At 39.3% G+C, this 18,107-nt stretch overlaps 1 protein-coding gene across 12 annotated transcripts in view; it reads right to left on the bottom strand.

The window, feature by feature from the left end:
* Positions 1-18,107, bottom strand: part of PAM (peptidylglycine alpha-amidating monooxygenase) — a 142,539-nt gene that overhangs the window by 49,802 nt on the left and 74,630 nt on the right. For all 12 annotated transcript variants that reach the window (XM_035570060.2, XM_035570053.2, XM_035570057.2 and 9 more), the window contains 4 exons: positions 16,322-16,409; positions 9,744-9,829; positions 8,286-8,369; positions 323-371 (listed from right to left, as the gene is read on the bottom strand). In XM_035570060.2, the coding sequence (XP_035425953.1) occupies positions 323-371; positions 8,286-8,369; positions 9,744-9,829; positions 16,322-16,409 (307 nt within the window). The remainder of the gene's footprint in view (positions 1-322; positions 372-8,285; positions 8,370-9,743; positions 9,830-16,321; positions 16,410-18,107) is intronic.

Below are 18,107 nucleotides of genomic sequence, written 5' to 3'. Positions count from 1 at the left end.
GGCCGGCTGCTCGGGGATAGGCTGGGCATCGGTCAATGGGTGGTGAGCAATTGCATTGTGCATCACTTTGTACACATTATTACTATTATTATTATTATTATTATTGTTATTATTTTCCCTGTCTTAATAAACTGTCCTTATCTCAACTCACAGGCTTCACTTTCCCGTTTCTCTCCCCCATCCCGGAGAGGGAGGGGGGAGGGTGAGCGAACGGCTGTGTGGTGTTTGGCTGCCAGCCGGGCTAAACCACAACAAGGTTTCAATGTCTTCTCTATTGATGAAAAAAAAGTTGTAATAGGTATATATTTTTAAATGTACTCACTTTTGATGCGTCAGATGTAAAGTTACACCAGAGCAATCCTTGTGCTTATCTGTACAAATTACAAAACAGTTTAATCATCAGAAATGAATGCATGCAAAAGTACTGCACATAGGTAACATTCTTCTGGTGTATAACAAAATAACAGCAGACAAAATAAGTTTTAATCTTACTGTTTTCAGTAAAACATTCATACTGTGTAAATATTACTCAAATTTGCACAAACCTGAACAACATAGGGCTGCATTTATAGCGAAGTCTGTACAAAGTTCTTGTGGATGAAAAACTAAACTTGTCTTTTGACACTAGAAATTGCAGATCTTTATGAACTAGCATCTGGGAAATGAAACCATGACATTTTTACAATAGCAAGAAAAACTACTTGGCATCAAAAAAATGTATTTTGACAAAAATTAGAAAAAAGATTTGGGGATAAAATTTATTTTAGCCATTTATATATGTTAGCCAACAATGAATAAAACAGAAAACCTTGTAATAAAATTGGCATGTGAACTTGAGATATCTGTACAGACAATGGTTGTGTTTAATGCTGGATAACCTATAAAGGCAGTAAAAACCCTAGTAGATATTAGACTTTACTTTCAATATATTCACAAAATAAACTGTCATTATTTCTACATAATATATAATTCAGTATATGTATTATGAGAGTGCAAAAGCTGCTGATCCAATCTCATTGGATTTTCATAATGTCCATCGTCATGTCTCCTGAGAATCCCTACTTTCTTCAGCTTTGTGTCTCTCAACAAACACTTCTTTATCTAAAAATCTGAACCAGTAAGTGACAGCAGTGATGCCTTTACAAATAGCAATGAGAAAAAAAAAAAAAAGCCAGTCTTAATTTTTATGGTAGCTCTTTCATTTAAACTACCTAATCCCGTAGCTGCATTGAATGAATTAGGAAGGCATGCCTAATTAGAATTTTTGAAACTAAGCGCAACTAAGCAGAAGGAAAACTGCTGAAAATTCAAGTGGTACTGCAGAAAGAAAAGAGGATCAATACAACACAGATGGAATTAAGTAACAGTCAGGGGACACGAAATCTGCATGGATGAGCAAGGAGCTCCTGGCAAGACACAAACAGAAGAAGGAAGTATATGGAATGTGGAAAAAGGGACAGGCCACTTGGGAGGAATACAGGAACAACGTCAAAGTATGCAAGGATGTGATGAGGAAGGCCAAGGCCCATTTGGAATTAAATCTGGCAAGGAATGTCAAGGACAAGAAGAAGGGCTTCTTCAAATACATCAGTAGAAAAAGGAAGACGGGGGAAATGTTGGCCCGCTGCTGAATGGAGCGGGTGCTCTAGTGAGAAAGGATACGGAGCAGGCAGAGTTGCTGAACACGTTTTTAAATTCAGTCTTTACTGCTAAGATCAACCCTCAGGAATCTCAGACCCCAGAGACAAGAGAGCAAGTCCGGAGAAAGGAGGACTTTGTTAGTCAAAGATTGGGTCAGAGATCATTTAAGCAAACCTGACATCCACAAATCCATGGGCCCTGATGGAATGCACTCACACATGCTGAGTGAACTGGCTAATGTTATTGTTGGCCACTCTCCATCATCTTTTAAAAGTTGTGGAGCACAGGAGGGGTGCCTGAGTACTGGAAGAAAGCCAATGTCACTCCGGTCTTCAAAAAGGGCGAGAAGGAGGATAGAGGCAACTACAGGCCATTCAGCCTCACCTCCATCCCTGGAAAGGTGACGGAACAGCTCATCCTGGAGGTCATCTCCAAGCATGTGGAGGAAAAGATGATGATCATGAATAGCCAGCATTGATTCGTTCATGGTTAACCGATTTGATAACCTTCTATGATGAGATTGACTGGCTGGGTAGATGGGGGGAGAGCAGTGGATGTGGTCTATCTTGACTTCAACAAGGCTTTTGACACTGTCTCCCAGAACATCCTCATAGACAAGCTCAGGGAAGCACGGCCTAAATGAGTGGACAGTGAGGTGGATTGATAATTGGCTGGATGGAAGAGCTCAGAGGGTTGTGCTTAGCGGTACGGAGTCTACTTGGAGGCCTGTAGCTAGTGGTGTCCCCCAGGGGTCAGTACGGGGTCCAGTCTTGTTCAACTTACTCATCAACAACCTGGACGATGAAACAGAGCGCACCTTCTGCAAGTTTGCTGATGACACAAAGCTGGAAGGAGTGGCTGATACCACAGAGTCTGTCTCCACTGGTCACAAACGAAGGCGACTGAGCCATCAATACCTTAAAAAGCTAGTGGAAATTCATAAACTGGAGAGGTGGGACCCCAAATTATGTTCAGGTTTTGTACAGAGCGAATCCACCGTGATGTTTATGCTGCTTCTGTCACGTGCGTGTCTAAAGTGCAGTTCCTTCAGTAAATGCCATCCGGTAGGATAATCCTGTAATTATTCTTTAATTAGGGGATTGTTTTCTTTGGCTTTTTTTTTTTTTTTTTGCATATGTGCATGTGCGTGTGTGTGTGTGTGTGTGTGTGTGTGTGCGCGTGAATAGTAAACTACAGCAAGGAGTTCAGAGATCAGATCTGCATATCGAAGAAGAGGAAATAACCTTTACAGTGATCCCCACTCTCTTAGCATGCTTGTTCAACCCACTTCATTGTAAATCCAAGGTGAAAAAAAAATAAAGAAAAAAGACAAACAAATCAAAACACCAACCCAACCCAACAGTCTTCGTAACATCTGGGGCAAGGTGCTACAGGCCCTGTGGGGCAGACAGCCCATGGTGATGACACTGGGTGATGGGCTGTGACCCCGCAGCCCTCGCTGCTTATCTTGGGGCACCAGCAGAGGTCACATCACCTTGCTCGTGCCTGGACTCCAGCTGAGCGTGTGTGAGAGGCTTGGAGCATTGAGCGAGGGTTTGGTTGAGCTGTGCTGTGGGGCTGCTGGCAGCTGCTCTCCATGCCCGCCCCTGCAGCCATTGCCCATGTCTCCCCGGCCCCGGCCCTGCCTGGCTCAGGCAGCCGGGGCCCCGTGTGGTGCGCTTGCAGCAGCAGAGGTGAGCTGTGCAGCGACACTGGCCCCAGGGCTGGGGTGGGGGGTGGGGGTGGGCACGGGACAGCGCAGCTGCAGGGCCAGGGGGTTTTCTGCTGAGGGGCTGGGGCATTGCTGCTGCTCACCCCAGCACAGCGAGTGACTCTGGCCTCTCTCCCTTGGGCAGTTTGGGACACCCTTTGGCAGCTGCAGCACCAGGGCAGGGGAGCAGCTTCTTGACCTCAGCTCACCCCAGCCCACTGAAGAGCCCGGTGGTCATGGACGTGCCATCAGACTGGACCTGCCCAGCCTGTGGGGACAGTTGGGATGATGTCACCTAAGTGACCCCGTCTCCAGCAGCTTTGCTATGGCTGTGCACTGTGGTGGGCAAAGAAAAATGCAAGTTGCCCCCTCTGCAGGAAGACAATCAACAGGGCGAGGGGGAATGGGCTAAAGTTGCACCAGTGGAGGTTTAGGTTGGATATTAGGAAGAACTTCTTTACCGAAAGGGTTGTTCGGCATTGGAATGGGCTGCCCAGGGAAGTGGTTGAGTCATCATCCCTGGAGGTATTTAAAAGATGTTTAGATGTAGAGCTTAGTGATATGGTTTAGTGGAGGACTTGTTAGTGTTAGGTCAGAGGTTGGACTGGGTGATTTTGGAGGTCTCTTCCAACCTAGATGATTCTGTAAAATACATCAGTAGCAAGAGGAAGACTTGGGAGAATGTACGTCCACTACTGAATGGTGCAGGTGCTCTTCTGATAATGGATACACAGAAGAAAGACTTACTGAAGCCCTCTTTGCTTCACTCTTTACTGCTAAGGCCAGATCTCAGGAATCCCAAACCCCAGAGACAAGACAAACTATGGATAAAGGAAGATCTTCCCTTGTTTGAGTAGTACTGGGTTAGAGATCATTTAGGCAAGCCTGACAGCTTGCCAGGTTGGATGGGGCTTTGAGCAACCTTGCCTAGTGGGAGGTGTCCCTGCCCATGGCAGGGGAGTTAGAATTAGATGGTCTATAAGGTCTCATCCCATCCAAACCATTCTGTAACACCCACAAATCCATGGAACCGGGCAGGTGTGGAGGGAGCTGATGGATGTTACAACTAAGCAACTCTCCATCATCTTTGAAAAGTGATGGAGAACAGGGGAGGTACCTGAGACCTGGAAGAAAATCCATGTCGTTTTAATATTCAAAAAGGGCTAGAAGGAGGACCCAGGACACGACAAGCCAGTCGGCCTCACCTTCATCCCTGGAAAGGTGATGGAACAGCTCATTCCTGGAAGTCATCTCCAAGCATATGGAGGAAAAGAAGGTGATCAGGAGTAGTCAGCATGCATTCACCAAGGAGAAATCATGCTTAATGAATCTGATAGCCTTCTACGATGGGATGACTGGCTGGGTAGATGAGGGGAGAGCAGTGGATGTTGTTGTCCACCTTGACGTCAGCAAGGCTTTTGACACTGTCTCCCAGAACATCCTCATAAACAAGCTTGGAAAGTGTGGGTTAGATGAGTGGACAGAGAGGTGGATTGAGAACTGGCTGGATAGCAGAGCTCAGAGGGTTGTGTTGAGTGGTACAGAGTCTAGTTGGAGGCCCATAACTAGTGGTGTCTCCTCAGGGGTCAGTACTGCGTCCAGTCTTGTTCAACTTATCCATCAATTACTTGGATGAAGGATCAGAGTGCACCCTTAGCAAGTTTGCTGATGAAACTGTGAAGGAGTGGCTGACAAATCAAAACGCTGTGCTGCCATTCAGAGAGACCTGGACAGGCTGGAGAGTAGACTGGAGAAGAACCTCATGAAGTTCAACAAAGGCAAGTGCAGGGTCCTGCACATGCGGCGGAAAAACCCCATGCACCCGGACAGGTTAGGTGTTGACCTGTTGGAAAGCAGCTGTGTGGAGAAGGACCTGTGAGTCCTGGTGGACAACAAATTAAGCATGAATCAGCAATGTGCCCTTATGGCCAAGACAGCCAGTGGTATCCTGGGGTTCATTATGGAGTGTTGCCAGCAGGTCAAGAAATGTTATCTTCCCTCTCTACTCAGCCCTGGTGAGGCCACATCTGGAGTACTGTGCCCAGTTCTGGGTCTCCTCAGTACAAGAAAAGCATGGAGCTTCTGGAGACAGTCCAGCAGAGTGCTATGATGATGATTAGGGGACTGAAGCATCTCTCTTAGGAGGAAAGGCTGAGAGACCTGGGCTTCTTCAGCCTGGAGAAGACTGAGAGTGGATCTTATTGAGGAATACAAATATCTTGAGAAAGGATGTCAAGATGATGGGGCCAGACTTTTCAGTGGAGCCCAGCAACAGGATAAGACGCAATGGGCGCAAACTGAAACAAAAGATGTTCCATCTGAATGTAAGGAAAAACTTCATTACTGCGAGAGTGAGAGAGCACTGGAAAAGGCTGAACAGAGAGGCTGTGGAGTCTCCTCCTTGAAGATCTTCAAAGCCTCCCTGAACATGGTCCTGTGCAACATGCTCTAGGTGACCCTGCATGAGCAGGGGAGTTGAACTAGATGACCTCCAGAGGTCCCTACCAACCTCAACCATTCTGGCATTCTGTGAATTTCTGTCTGTCTTTCTTAAGCTACATGTAATATTGCATCAGATACAGAGATTTAGGTACCTACATTTCGTACAACGGAGTGAATATTGGTTTGGTAGAGCACTGACAAACGCACAAGTTCACTTGCAATTACGCTAGAAGTATTTTAACTATTAGCACACACACATAAAGCTAGCAAGCCAGTTATTGTCACTGTATGGACCATGTTTTAGCTGTTTTATAAAAACAGCCAAATGAACAATATACTGTATAAAATAGAATTTTTCAGTAAAATACAACACAATCTTGCATACAGCATTTCTGTGCAATCATGTGTACAGAAAAATACTAGACACTGATAAATTAATTTAAACTTTAAGATAAAAATAATCTCATTTCAAATAGTCTTTAAAACATTTAAAATACAGTCTTCGAGCGCTTTAAGTTACTTTTTAAAACTGAGAACAAGTTTTTCTAAAAACACAGTCATCACATGGCAAGCCATTTGCTGGGGGTGGCAGAGAGGAGGTAGAGAAGAAGATGATGAGGCTGAAGAAGAGAAAGGACTGGACCAAATAAAAGACTAAGTTACAGCAGATAACAGCAGGTGACAAGAATTAAGGTATTGTCAGAAATGGCTTTAAAGAATGAAACAGGTTACAAAGATAGCAAATGATGGAATGTGATTAATCTGTTTTAACTGGTTCTGAAAGGTATTATTGACAACTTAATTACTTTGATTCTAGAGAATAAGGTCTATATTCTCACGTGCTGGAAACTACTAAATAGTATGACAGGTTAGAAACAACGTTAATCTTTTTTACAAGGGCAGGAAAAAAAAATCTAGGGATTGGAAGAAAAAAATATTTTTTAAATCAGATTTGAAATTACTTATACAGAAGAATGAATCATGAATAGTGTGACAACTGCACTTTATATCACTAAAACCCAAATTTTAAATTTTGATAGGTGCGCATTTTATGCTTTGCTAAACATGAATATTTAAATGTGGATTATAGCTAAGAGAAAAAGCATAATTAGCTTAACAACTGGTTAATGAAATGAAGAAATATCCTTTTTACAAATAATTGAAAATGAGTGTTGATAAATTTTAACTATATTTTTCTTCCCAAAATGGATAGGAGGTAGAATTGGGTGCTAGTACATAAACAATTACTACTTCAAGCCAAATATTTTGTATTTACAATGATTTACAAGTCAGAAAATTAAACTCTGAACTGTGCTTCTGAATTCTTGATACACTACTGGAAGCATAATAAGGTAACTGAGTATATTTCATCATTTGTCATCTATTCTGAATTGCAACAACTGTGCCATGACTATGCAAAGTGTAATGACTATATTCTTACATTTTGAAAAGCCACATTTATCAACAGACATCTCATTCCATACAAAAATAGTTTCAGATAATTTCTGAAGTTTAAAAGCATCTCTAAAAGTAGTCTAAGGTTCTGTATTATATATCCTTGAACGCAACAGTCAAGGTTTAGGGGACTTTAAATTACAAGGACTTAAATTACTTAAATTATATTTTCTCCACTGGAATTTTCACAGGCAGAATAAATTAGAAATATCTTCTCATAAAAACAGTAAAAAATGTAATTACTTTTCACTTGGCTTTGAACTAAAAGGGGGTAGACTTGAAGAAATTCTTTACTCAGAGGGTGGTGAGGCATTGGAACAGGTTGCTCAGAGAAGCTGTGGATGCCCCATCCCTGGAAGTCTTCAAGACCAGGCTGGATGGGGCTTTGAGCAACCTGGTCTAGTGGGAGGTGTCCCTGCCCATGGCTGGGGTGTTGGAACCAGGTCTTTAAGGTCCCTTCCAATCCGAGCCATTTTATGAGTCTACAATCCTATGAATTTTTGAATGTGCATTAACGAAAGCCAAATGCCCACTCACAAAAATAAGCATATTGCCATTCTTGAAATTATTTTAATCTTTTTATGAAAAATACTGTCTCCATGATTTACAACTTTTAGAATTGCAAACACAGATACTGTATTTGACTGGCAAGCGTATGTCATCTTCCCCACCAGCTATTCAAGTGTGGTTAGCCATTTTCACGTGTATTTGTCCCAACTTCCTTAAATACAATGCTGAATTATACAGTCACAAAGGTCCTCCCTAAACTCAAGATTATTAATCTATTTCTTCATTCATTTAATTCACTTGATCTCAATCTTTAAAACAAAATAAATCTGTTCACCAAAGATAAAGCAAGTTTATAAAGAAGTCAAATTAATATACAACCTTAATTACAAATATGCCAGCTGATGTTTATCTTTGTGAGTGGTACTAACAGAAAAAATATTTTGTGCAGATTATGTAAATATAAAAACATTTATACTCTGAATTTCTCTAACTGATATAACAACGAACAAAGTTCAAAAATACCTACCTCTAAATGCACTGATATCGCCGTAATGTACCTGGAGTACAAAAAACTTGCCACCTGTTTCTCCTCCAACTCTGAATCCAACACCTAAGGGAAGGAAAACACATTAAACTAAATAAAAGGCAAGTTTTTTGCCATCCCTGTAGCTTTTGCTAGATCTTTCATCTCCCAATCTCTTACAGTTAGTACCCTTCACAGGTAGTAACACTTATTATGTACACAAGAAAATTAAAAGGAAACAAAAAGATTCAAAGTAAAATATTTTGAGTTGAAAGTTAACATTGTACACTAAAAAAAATCTTGTGGAATTTATGAAGCTATGTTACTTGCTGAGAGAAATAACAATAAGCACAAAAAATGGAGGAATTTGAAATAAGTTCAATAATTGCAAAATACCACCATCACCAAAGAGATTTTTCTAAACTGGTTCTACAATTAAAATTCCTGGAAAGAAGCAGTGAAAGCAATTTCTACTTACACAGACAGTGAATCCCACTAGATTAAAAACTGCCAGTGGCAAAAGCCATGTAATGCATGCATGACTGCAGCCTCTCTGTGCACAGTGATATCGTGATAAAAAAAACCCTCCATATATGGTATTTACGAGCAGCTTAAAGACAAGCAAATTATTACTAGCTGAGGTTTAACAGCAGAGCAAACACCACATTTTCACAGAATCCTCAAAGTGTCAATTTTTTTAACTGACATTTTAATAACCAGATCAATTGATACTTCTGGTGTAAAAATTATTTCAAATAAACTGCTTCATGATACTGCTCCCAATTATGAAATGCAACAATAAAAGATAAGAGAAAAAGAATTTCAAATTCCAAGTATTTTATATACATACATTTATTTATATATAAGCTAATAGATGCTAGATGTTTCCAGGACCACTAGAGGTAATTAGAAAAAAAACACTTCTCCCTGTCTTCCTAGTAGCCTACAGAATTTTAATGTTGAATCAGCAAAGTGGATCTATATAATCCATCAAACAAAATTGGAAATAACATGTTGCTCACCTACATGAAAACATCAAGAAAAGAAAAAAAACACAAAATTATTCAGTATATTTAGCACAGAGAAAAAAAAATCAATATTTAGATTGAATTTGTTTGTGTTTTCCCAAACACACAAAAATATTGTAATACAATTTCAGACAGATGGCATAAACTGTGCCATTGACAGGTATATAAATAGTACCTTTCCAATAACATACAGTAGGAAGTTCAATATTAATGTCACATATATTATATTATTAATTCCCCATCACCTTTTCTCCCCATAATGATACTGCAAATTTAGCTAGCACAATACTTTCCCAATTTATGAAGTTAAAGTTTATACAGTTTCCAACAGCTAGACACAGTTTTATATAAAGTTCCTAGATGTGCTAGCTGCTTATTTCCACATTCTCTCCTCTCCCCTGCACATGAGGACTTCACATTAAAGGCATGATACCTTTGGGTAGCCTGGTGGGTGGAGCATTTCTTGCCCAAGCATACAAAATGTTCGATTTGTCTTTGCATGTTCCTTCATCGCAGTCCCTAAAAATATGAAAAGAAAAGGATTTTTTTCTTTCCTGAAATCAGAAAACAGCAGGTGAATTACATGGAAAACCGCTAATTTTAAGATCTATGAAGATGTTTTTGGTTGTATTTTGATTAAACGCAGTTCTTCTAATGTAGACTACTTTCCTGGCTATCATTAGATCCTCCACCTTATTCACTTTTTTTTTTTTTTTTTTTTTTACACTTCCTCTGCTTTAAGATAACATTAGGCAAACAGAATCAAAAACACAAAATTCTTACAGCCCCTGCCAGTCTAGTAGCCAGTATTAAGAAACAAGGAACCTTTTGTGAGAAAGAACCATCTGGAAATTTCTAGCAATATTAGCTCAAGTGCCACAAAATGGCAATGGATGCCATATTTACACAGAGGGACAGAGTTCATGTATAAAGTACACAAAAACGCAAGACATGAAAGTTTTAAGTCAAAACTGATATTTAAAATTCATCTAAAGATTGTTGGCAAAAAAGAAGTACGCTAGGAGAGGTTGTATGTGAAGCAAGTAGAAGGTATTCGTGCTCCTCCCTTTCACAGAAGGAAAAATATGATTTTCTATATGATTTTCTAAGATTTCCAATAGCGTTAGCTATTGTGTTTTCTTCTGACAGAAAGCACTGCCATAATCATGAGGCTACCATCAGCAAAGGGAACAGGATACTTCTTTCCCTTTGCTAATTTTGCTCATAACACATATTTCTAGACCTTCACAATTACTAATTTGGAGATCACTTCACGACATCTTCCACCCCCTGGCTCCCCAGTGAAACATATCTAAAGAGGAACTTCATTTCTGGACGAGACAAACAGATTTAAGTGTAAGTGAATTGTTTCATCACTAATGATTCATACAGCTGCAGGTAAAATCTGTGCAGCTTTCAACTGATAAAAGCTAAAAATACAAAAGACTCCAGGGATCTAACCAGCCACTGGGCTGCACAGGCCAGAAATACATTAATAATATTGGCTAGAAGGATCAATAGCAGAAACCACAAGCACAGTCACAATTTCACCACCACAAAGCAGGCCAGCTAGCCTTCATTTATATCACAGTATTTGTTAGGACCTTAGCAAAATAATATTCTATCACATTAACTAGTTAAAACAAAACAAAACAAAAGGGTAGGTTGTTCCAAACTTTCCTCCTGAGGCACCAGGAAGAATGTTGTTCTTTCACGCTGTTCTCTCATTATACTTAAAAAATGGTCAACTTTAATTTAGGCATAATTGCTGATCTTGAAACTTTTCAAGTTTTCATTTCTGAACCAAAGTCAAAGGAAATTCAAACAAAGAGATAAGACAGCTGAGGAACAGATTTAAAAGCAGTGAAAAGCAATAGCACTAACAGTAGCTGATAAAAGCTAGTAAAAATATGTTTACAAGCACAAATAAAAAACAGCCTATCACTTGGGAACAGGGTTTCTTGTCCATTTCCTCCTATCTTCTCCACCTTTCAAAAACTCTCATGGACTTTCCAAATGCATTCTCCTCAGCCTTGGGTAAGCTTATGAGCTGGAGTTGTTAATGACATTTTGACTGATTACCTAGTCTGAAAGCAAAATATTTAACCGTCAACAAGACTAGTATTTTGCCATCTTTTTAGCATACTTGCATTGTTTAAAAAAGCAAATATCTTCTTCTATTTCTTTCTCTATTATTTGAGGTTATTAAGTAAGAAAAATGATCACTTCTATTTCTCAAGCTAAATAGTGTAGCACATTCTCCATTCACCATCAGGCAGCGACGATACTAGGAAACTATGCTTGGACATATAAATCTTTATACTGTTCTCCCTCTCACCTAAGCAGTGAAATACTTATCTTATGGAAACAGTCTTGACATCTTTTGCAACCTTTTGCTGGAACTATTGATGCAGCTCTTCCAGTCAAAAGCTGCCAAAACCATGCTCTATTGCCAACAGAAGCAGCTAATCTGATAGAGGAATTTTTGGGTGGTGATCTATGGCCTGTTCTTTTACATTCGTTTAGATTAGATGAGCTATATAAAGTTGCCCTGCCTGATCTCAATAAAGACTACGCCTATGAATCATCTGAAACGGGAGCTCATTTCAGTGTTAAGTTTGACACAGCGTGAGGCTGGTCTTGCCAGGAGGCTCTGAAGTTCCAAATAATTCAACAATTTCTTTAAGTCATCCAAGTGTATTCTTGATTACCCATGAAATTTTGATGAATCAGCTCAAGCACGCATCTTTGATTTCAGCAGTTTATCAGCTCAGATAAAACTGGTGATAGCGGCTGAACTGTTTTAAGGCTGATTATGATCAAGGAGCAGAAGCTGCTACCTGTTGTTTTTTTGTTTTGTTTTGTTTTGATGTGCTGGGCAACAGCAGAGCACATGAGCCCTGTGAATCTACTTTATTTCTGCAGAAATTTTAACAGCCTGTACTGTTTCTGTTGAAATACCCAAGCCCTAAGGTAGGGAAAAACACCTGTGCATCCCATCAGCATTTGTTCAGATAAAGACTCTCCCATGTTGCAGTGAACATGTCGCTCTGTGAAGAGCCAGTGCAGGTCCAACACTGTAACGCAGCCTTACACAGTCTATACACATACATACTACATTATTTATATGCATACACAGATATATACCAGCTATTTACACAACATTACCTAACTGTGCCAAAAAAGTATGAATGCAGAACTCTAAAGCCTGTTTTTTGTAGAACTGAGTGATCACCTTTCTTTCTAGCCTTGCAGATTACCATGGGGAGAGCAAAATGAAATGGTGAAACATTTTGCAACGACAGGAATGTGAAATGATGAGCTAGTGAATGAAGAGTTTTTAAGAATACAAAACAAATATTAAAATTCAGAAGCTAAGTACAGAAAAAAGTAGTAAGATTTACTCAAAATCTGGATGTGAAAAAATCAGAAAGATCACAAAAATACAACACTAATTACGTGTTTCATCATTCGACAATCAGGTTTTAAGTACAGCAACCAAGAACAAATGTAGTATCAACTGCTACACAGCACACACTGTTACTGCTGAGTCCCTCTCTGCCAGGCAGTCACTCTCCTCCAAGAAAATGATGATATAGTCAGGAAGCAAAAAAAACCTCAACCCTAGTCTCAAGCCCGATTTGTGTCTGATTCAGCTCTGAAGAACTTTAAGACTTTCAAGCTTTTGATCCATCTGAGCTTGTACAAGCTCAGGAAGTAAACATTTAAGTTAAATCTTCAGAACATCAGCTAGACATGAGTTTAGCACAAACAAAACTATTTCCCGACACTTTAAAACAAAACACACTACAAGCAAAGTTTAGATGGTTTTAAGTAACACACGCAAGATGTAAACTGGTTTTAAAAGGCCACACAGTCTTATGTTAGTATATTTTTGACATAAATTTGAACTCTTTAAAAACCACATTCTAAAGTATAACATAAGCCATAATAAAAAGGACAAAAAAAGGCTGTTTGCCGAGAAAAGAAATCAACAGAAATGTAATGCTTTCATAGCTTAATTTTTATCTGAACTTTTTAGCACCTACTTTTCTTGCAAGACAAGATTGTAATATTTGTAATCGATATTAGAAATGTTAGTTGATAGGTAGAAGGTAAATACAACTTTTGATGAACCTTTGTTATATGTTCAAAATATCAACCAAATTATCTCCCCAAATCACGTAGAACTGCTAAATTATTTTTAAAGAATGAAATATACTATACTACTATCTCTAAAATCCATCTCTATTTATCTTTTTGATAAGCATTTAAAAGATAATTTGAGATAACAGAGCTCTGTCAGAAATGTTTTTAAACTGTTACACAGATAACAGTAAGTTGTACGAGCTTTGTAGTGTCAACAAACTACCCCACCTGCTCTTCCCTGAAAACTTGGAAAAATTGTGGGAAATTTCTGGTAGACTAGTAATTTCCCCAGATAGCCCCACCTTCACATTCTCAGGTGTTTGGCTCCTACGTCAGTTTTTAGAAGCACTGATAGCTTCCCTTGGATCTCATAGGTTAGGCATTTTGAAAGGTAATTCAACTACCACATTACTTGACACAGAGTACCTTTTTTAGCTTACTTTTCACTCAGTTTCCTTCTGGACACCTGATACAATAATTTTCCATACGCAGAAGAGAAGCAACCTACACAGAAAGATGAGTCTCTGACCTTAAACTACCACTAGCATTTCCCCTGTAATACACTGAAAAATGAAGATAAGAACAATGAGGAATGCACAGAATTATACTTGTGCAGAAAAATATGATGTAGGAAAAATACTAGATGGATCTTTTTTTTTTTTTTTTTTTTAATTAACAAGTGGATACATCCCCATTTTTAGAGAATTTAAGGCATGAGGTTTGGTTATTGACTGCTGATGCTAATGATTTGAAAGTTGACTACAAAAATCAAAAATAACACTGATAATGGGAAAAAAAAAAAAAGAGGAGGCTTTGTCATATGCTTATTTGACTCAAACTGTCAATTCATATACACGTGGTAACTTCAATTTGAATTTTGGTTCACAAGATCTGTCAAGAATTAGGATTACAGAACATCTTTTGAAGTCTTTATGACCAATCTCTCCAAGGTACAGAACCTTCTCAGTAGAAAATTCTTATCTTCAAGAATTAAATCACATTCCTCTTGCTAGGAACATTAAGCACAGTTTTACATCTGTTCCAGTCCACAAAATCCTTTCTATGAAAAAAGATTTCTCATGACCCAGGGGAGGAGACAACGTTTTCCTGAAACTGAAAAAAAAAAAAACCTTATTTCAAGAATGCTTTCTAAACTCATTGGAGAGGACCCCTTAGAAACAGATTTACTAATTATTTTCAGTAACGTCATCTAGATACTGTAAGTGGCATGTCTGTCATAACAAAAAAGTAAATGACGACCTAGATTTTGACAGAAAGCTACATATATTTTTGCTAGTAGTAGTATTTCTTTTCCTCAAAATTTCTTTACGTTTAGTAAATTTGTCTCTTACCACAAGAACTCTGTACATATACATACATATCTTCATACACATAGCTTCATATATATATCAATTATATTAATAGTACACTATCTCATTAAAATATTTAAATATGTGTAATTTTATATATGCAGGTGTGTGTATTAATTAACTAGAGAGGCTACAGCTACATTAAAGTCTACGGGCAACTTAGAATAAACAAACAAAAAGCTTAAAATTTTTATCCTGACCAGGATAAACCAGCATCACAGAAATCTTTTGGAGAAGAAGATATAGTCTGCTTAACAATTGCCATCAATAATGTGATTTCCTCAGTGGCTCCAGATATGCCTCATGGTATTTGTTTCTTTTGAAAAGCAGGTTACTGAAAAACAGGTTACTGATTTAGTCTTCTAAATACAAATTAGCAGCCTAGATTTCTTGGTATCCAATAGCACCCTGCCACTATAGCTCCTGTCTCCTTCTCAGAGATAGTGAATTAATCATGAAGAATCAGAAAATCTTTTATCCTCCTTACAGAGGAGTCAGCTAAAAAAAAAATAGTAAGTGTAGAAAGACTGGAACATTATAAATTTCTTCTTCCTTCTAAGTTTTTCTACTTTTCAAAGAAACTGTGACACTGGAAGAGGTTTATGTGGAGGCAAGCAACACAAGAACAACATGGTGGTTTTACCCAGCTGGGCAGCTGAGATCCACCACAACCACTCTCTCACTCCCCTCCTCAAAGAAAACAAGGGAGAAAATACAATGGGTCAGGGGTTGAGATAAGAACAGGGAGATCACTCAACAATTATTGTCATGGGCAAAAGAGACCTAGCCTAGGGAGATTAATATAATTTATTGCCTATCACTAGCATACCAGCACAGTGAAAAACTAAAAGCAAACTAAAAACTGCTCCAGCACGGGTCCCCCACAGGTGGGCAGCAGCTCTCCCCAGACCCCCTGCTCCTGCTGCGTGGGCTCCTGTCCACGGGCTGCAGCTCCGGCCCGGGGCCTGCTCCTGCGGGGGCTCTCCATGGGCCACAGCCTCCTCCAGGCCACATCCACCTGCTCCACCGGGGGCTCCTCCACGGGGGGGCTGCAGCGTGGAGATCTGCTCCGTGTGGGACCCGTGGGCTGCAGGGGGACAGCCTGCTCCACCAGGGGCCTCTCCCTGCACAGGCCACAGGGGAACTGCTGCTGCCTGCCTGGAGCACCTCCTGCCCTCCTGCTGCACAGACCTTTGGCTCTGCAGGGCTGGTTCTCACTCCTCACTCTCCCTGCTGCTGTTGTGCAGGTTTTTTTTTTCCCCTCTTTTTTAAATTTGCTCTCACAGAGGCACAAACATCGTTTATTGTTTTGACTCTGGGTAGCAGCAGGTCCCTTTGCAGCCGACTGAAACTGCCCCTTATTTATCATGTGGCAGCTGCTGGATTCTTCTCACAAAGGCCACCCCTGCAGCCCCCTGTTATAAAAACCTTTCCTCAAAAACCCACTACAAACAATTAGATACAATAACAAAAGCAAGCCTGCGTCTCTTACCAGTAATTTTCAGCAGAAGAGGGTTCATTACATCCAAAGAGTAACATGTGATGGACAGTGTCCATGCTGGCATGAGGTTTAAAGTCAACTGAAAAACAAAATGATAAGAAAAAAGCATCCTTACTCTCACAATAATTTACATAAGGAAGAGCATTTCATGCTATTATTTCTCTGTAATACCGAAAACAACTGGAAATATCCTAAACCACAATTTTTGTTGTAACCAGTCTAATATAAATCTTAGCTTCAAAATCTGTATTTGTGATTTAACAGAACTTTTTTTTTTTTTTTTTTTAACTTCTTCAAAGATACAAACATGAAATTACAGTTAAGAGCGAGTAGTATCTTGTGCATTGGTTGGAGTGATATCTTCTTCCTGTATTTCATTTTGTTTACGCTTTTACTGCATCTTTCTTGGGACAACAGCTCTAAGAATAGAATTATGATTTATTCTCAATAATGTGACAAACCTTTTGGAAAGGAAAACGTCCGCTTAAAGTCAACACACTCGTTGCCCAAATATTTCTCATTATTAGAAACTTAGATGAAGGTGAATGAATTTTCAGCACTCAAATGTCTCTGTTCTTTATCCAATGCCACAAAACCACTATTTTTGTTTCTCAAATATTTGTGATTCTGTTCAGTACTGAAAAAAGTTTACTAGATCACACTGTAGTAATACTGATCATAAATGTACAATACATAGCATTTCTAAAAATAAAACAAGATACATTGTGCAACTTCCTCTGTTATCACTGTGCCAGATGATGTGCCAGATGCAGGGAATGTGAAGGAATTTTTCTTCAGGCGAGACAGAGAAGAGGGCTGGAGGTTTTTAACCTTATTCTACAGCAGAAATTCCAAAACTGAGTCACTCCTTATATTACACGTACATAAACATTTAGGAGCCTCCAAGTAAGTGTCTTCTAGCTCTGAGAGCGTTAGTATAGGCAGATCAAGAAGCTGTAAACCACAGAAACCATTTCCACTTCAGAATTTTGCAGATTTACTTGCACTCTGAACTGAAGATGTTAACAGCAGCTGATGCAGAGCTCCTGAAGTGAATGATGATGTGGATTATTGTCCCAGGTTTTGAGGGAAAAAAACAAACAAACAAACAAACCAGATAGCTTTCAACCCTACTTTTTGGAGCTGAGGTTTACAGTAAAAAATGAGGTAAAACAGCCACATGCTAAGGCATGGCAGTCGAAAGCTAGCTTGAATACATAAGGCTAACAGGCAGATCATAAGAAATGAGCTTGGGGGGCCTGGTTTGGGAAACAAGAGATGCATCCACTTGACCAGGGAAAAGAGGAAGCAAAAGTTACTTTAAGTACTACATATTTGTAGGAATGAGTTTGCAGAAGTGCTAAAGTCACCAGCATGCAAGTCCAAAGATTGTATGTGTAAGATCTTTCTTCCTAGAACTAGCAAATTTTACTCATTTCTTAGCCGTAAAACTAATCTGTGTTACATAACGATCTTTTGTTTTGGTATTTTTATGACTAACAATTAGTAGTGAAACCATGATTGACTCTTGCATGGGACAGATAATGCATTATGTTACATGGACTTCCTATCTTAGTTTTCAGGTGTTTTAAGCTACTGTTGCCAATGCAAGCAAGAGAGGAAATTTCTGAAGGCGTTCATCAGCAGTTAGTTCATAGATGTGAAATTTAATGATCTTTATTGCAGAACTCAATACCTGTACAAAAGGTACTGCAGCAACACCTTGAAGAACCGCCTTCAATAAAGGTTAAATTAAAGATTAGGCTTCTCATGTGCT

This window comes from Cygnus atratus, chromosome Z, assembly GCF_013377495.2.
Source record: "Cygnus atratus isolate AKBS03 ecotype Queensland, Australia chromosome Z, CAtr_DNAZoo_HiC_assembly, whole genome shotgun sequence".
Taxonomy (NCBI): Eukaryota; Metazoa; Chordata; class Aves; order Anseriformes; family Anatidae; genus Cygnus; species Cygnus atratus.
Note: the sequence above shows the minus strand (reverse complement) of the source record. Positions and strands in the feature narration are given on the sequence as shown.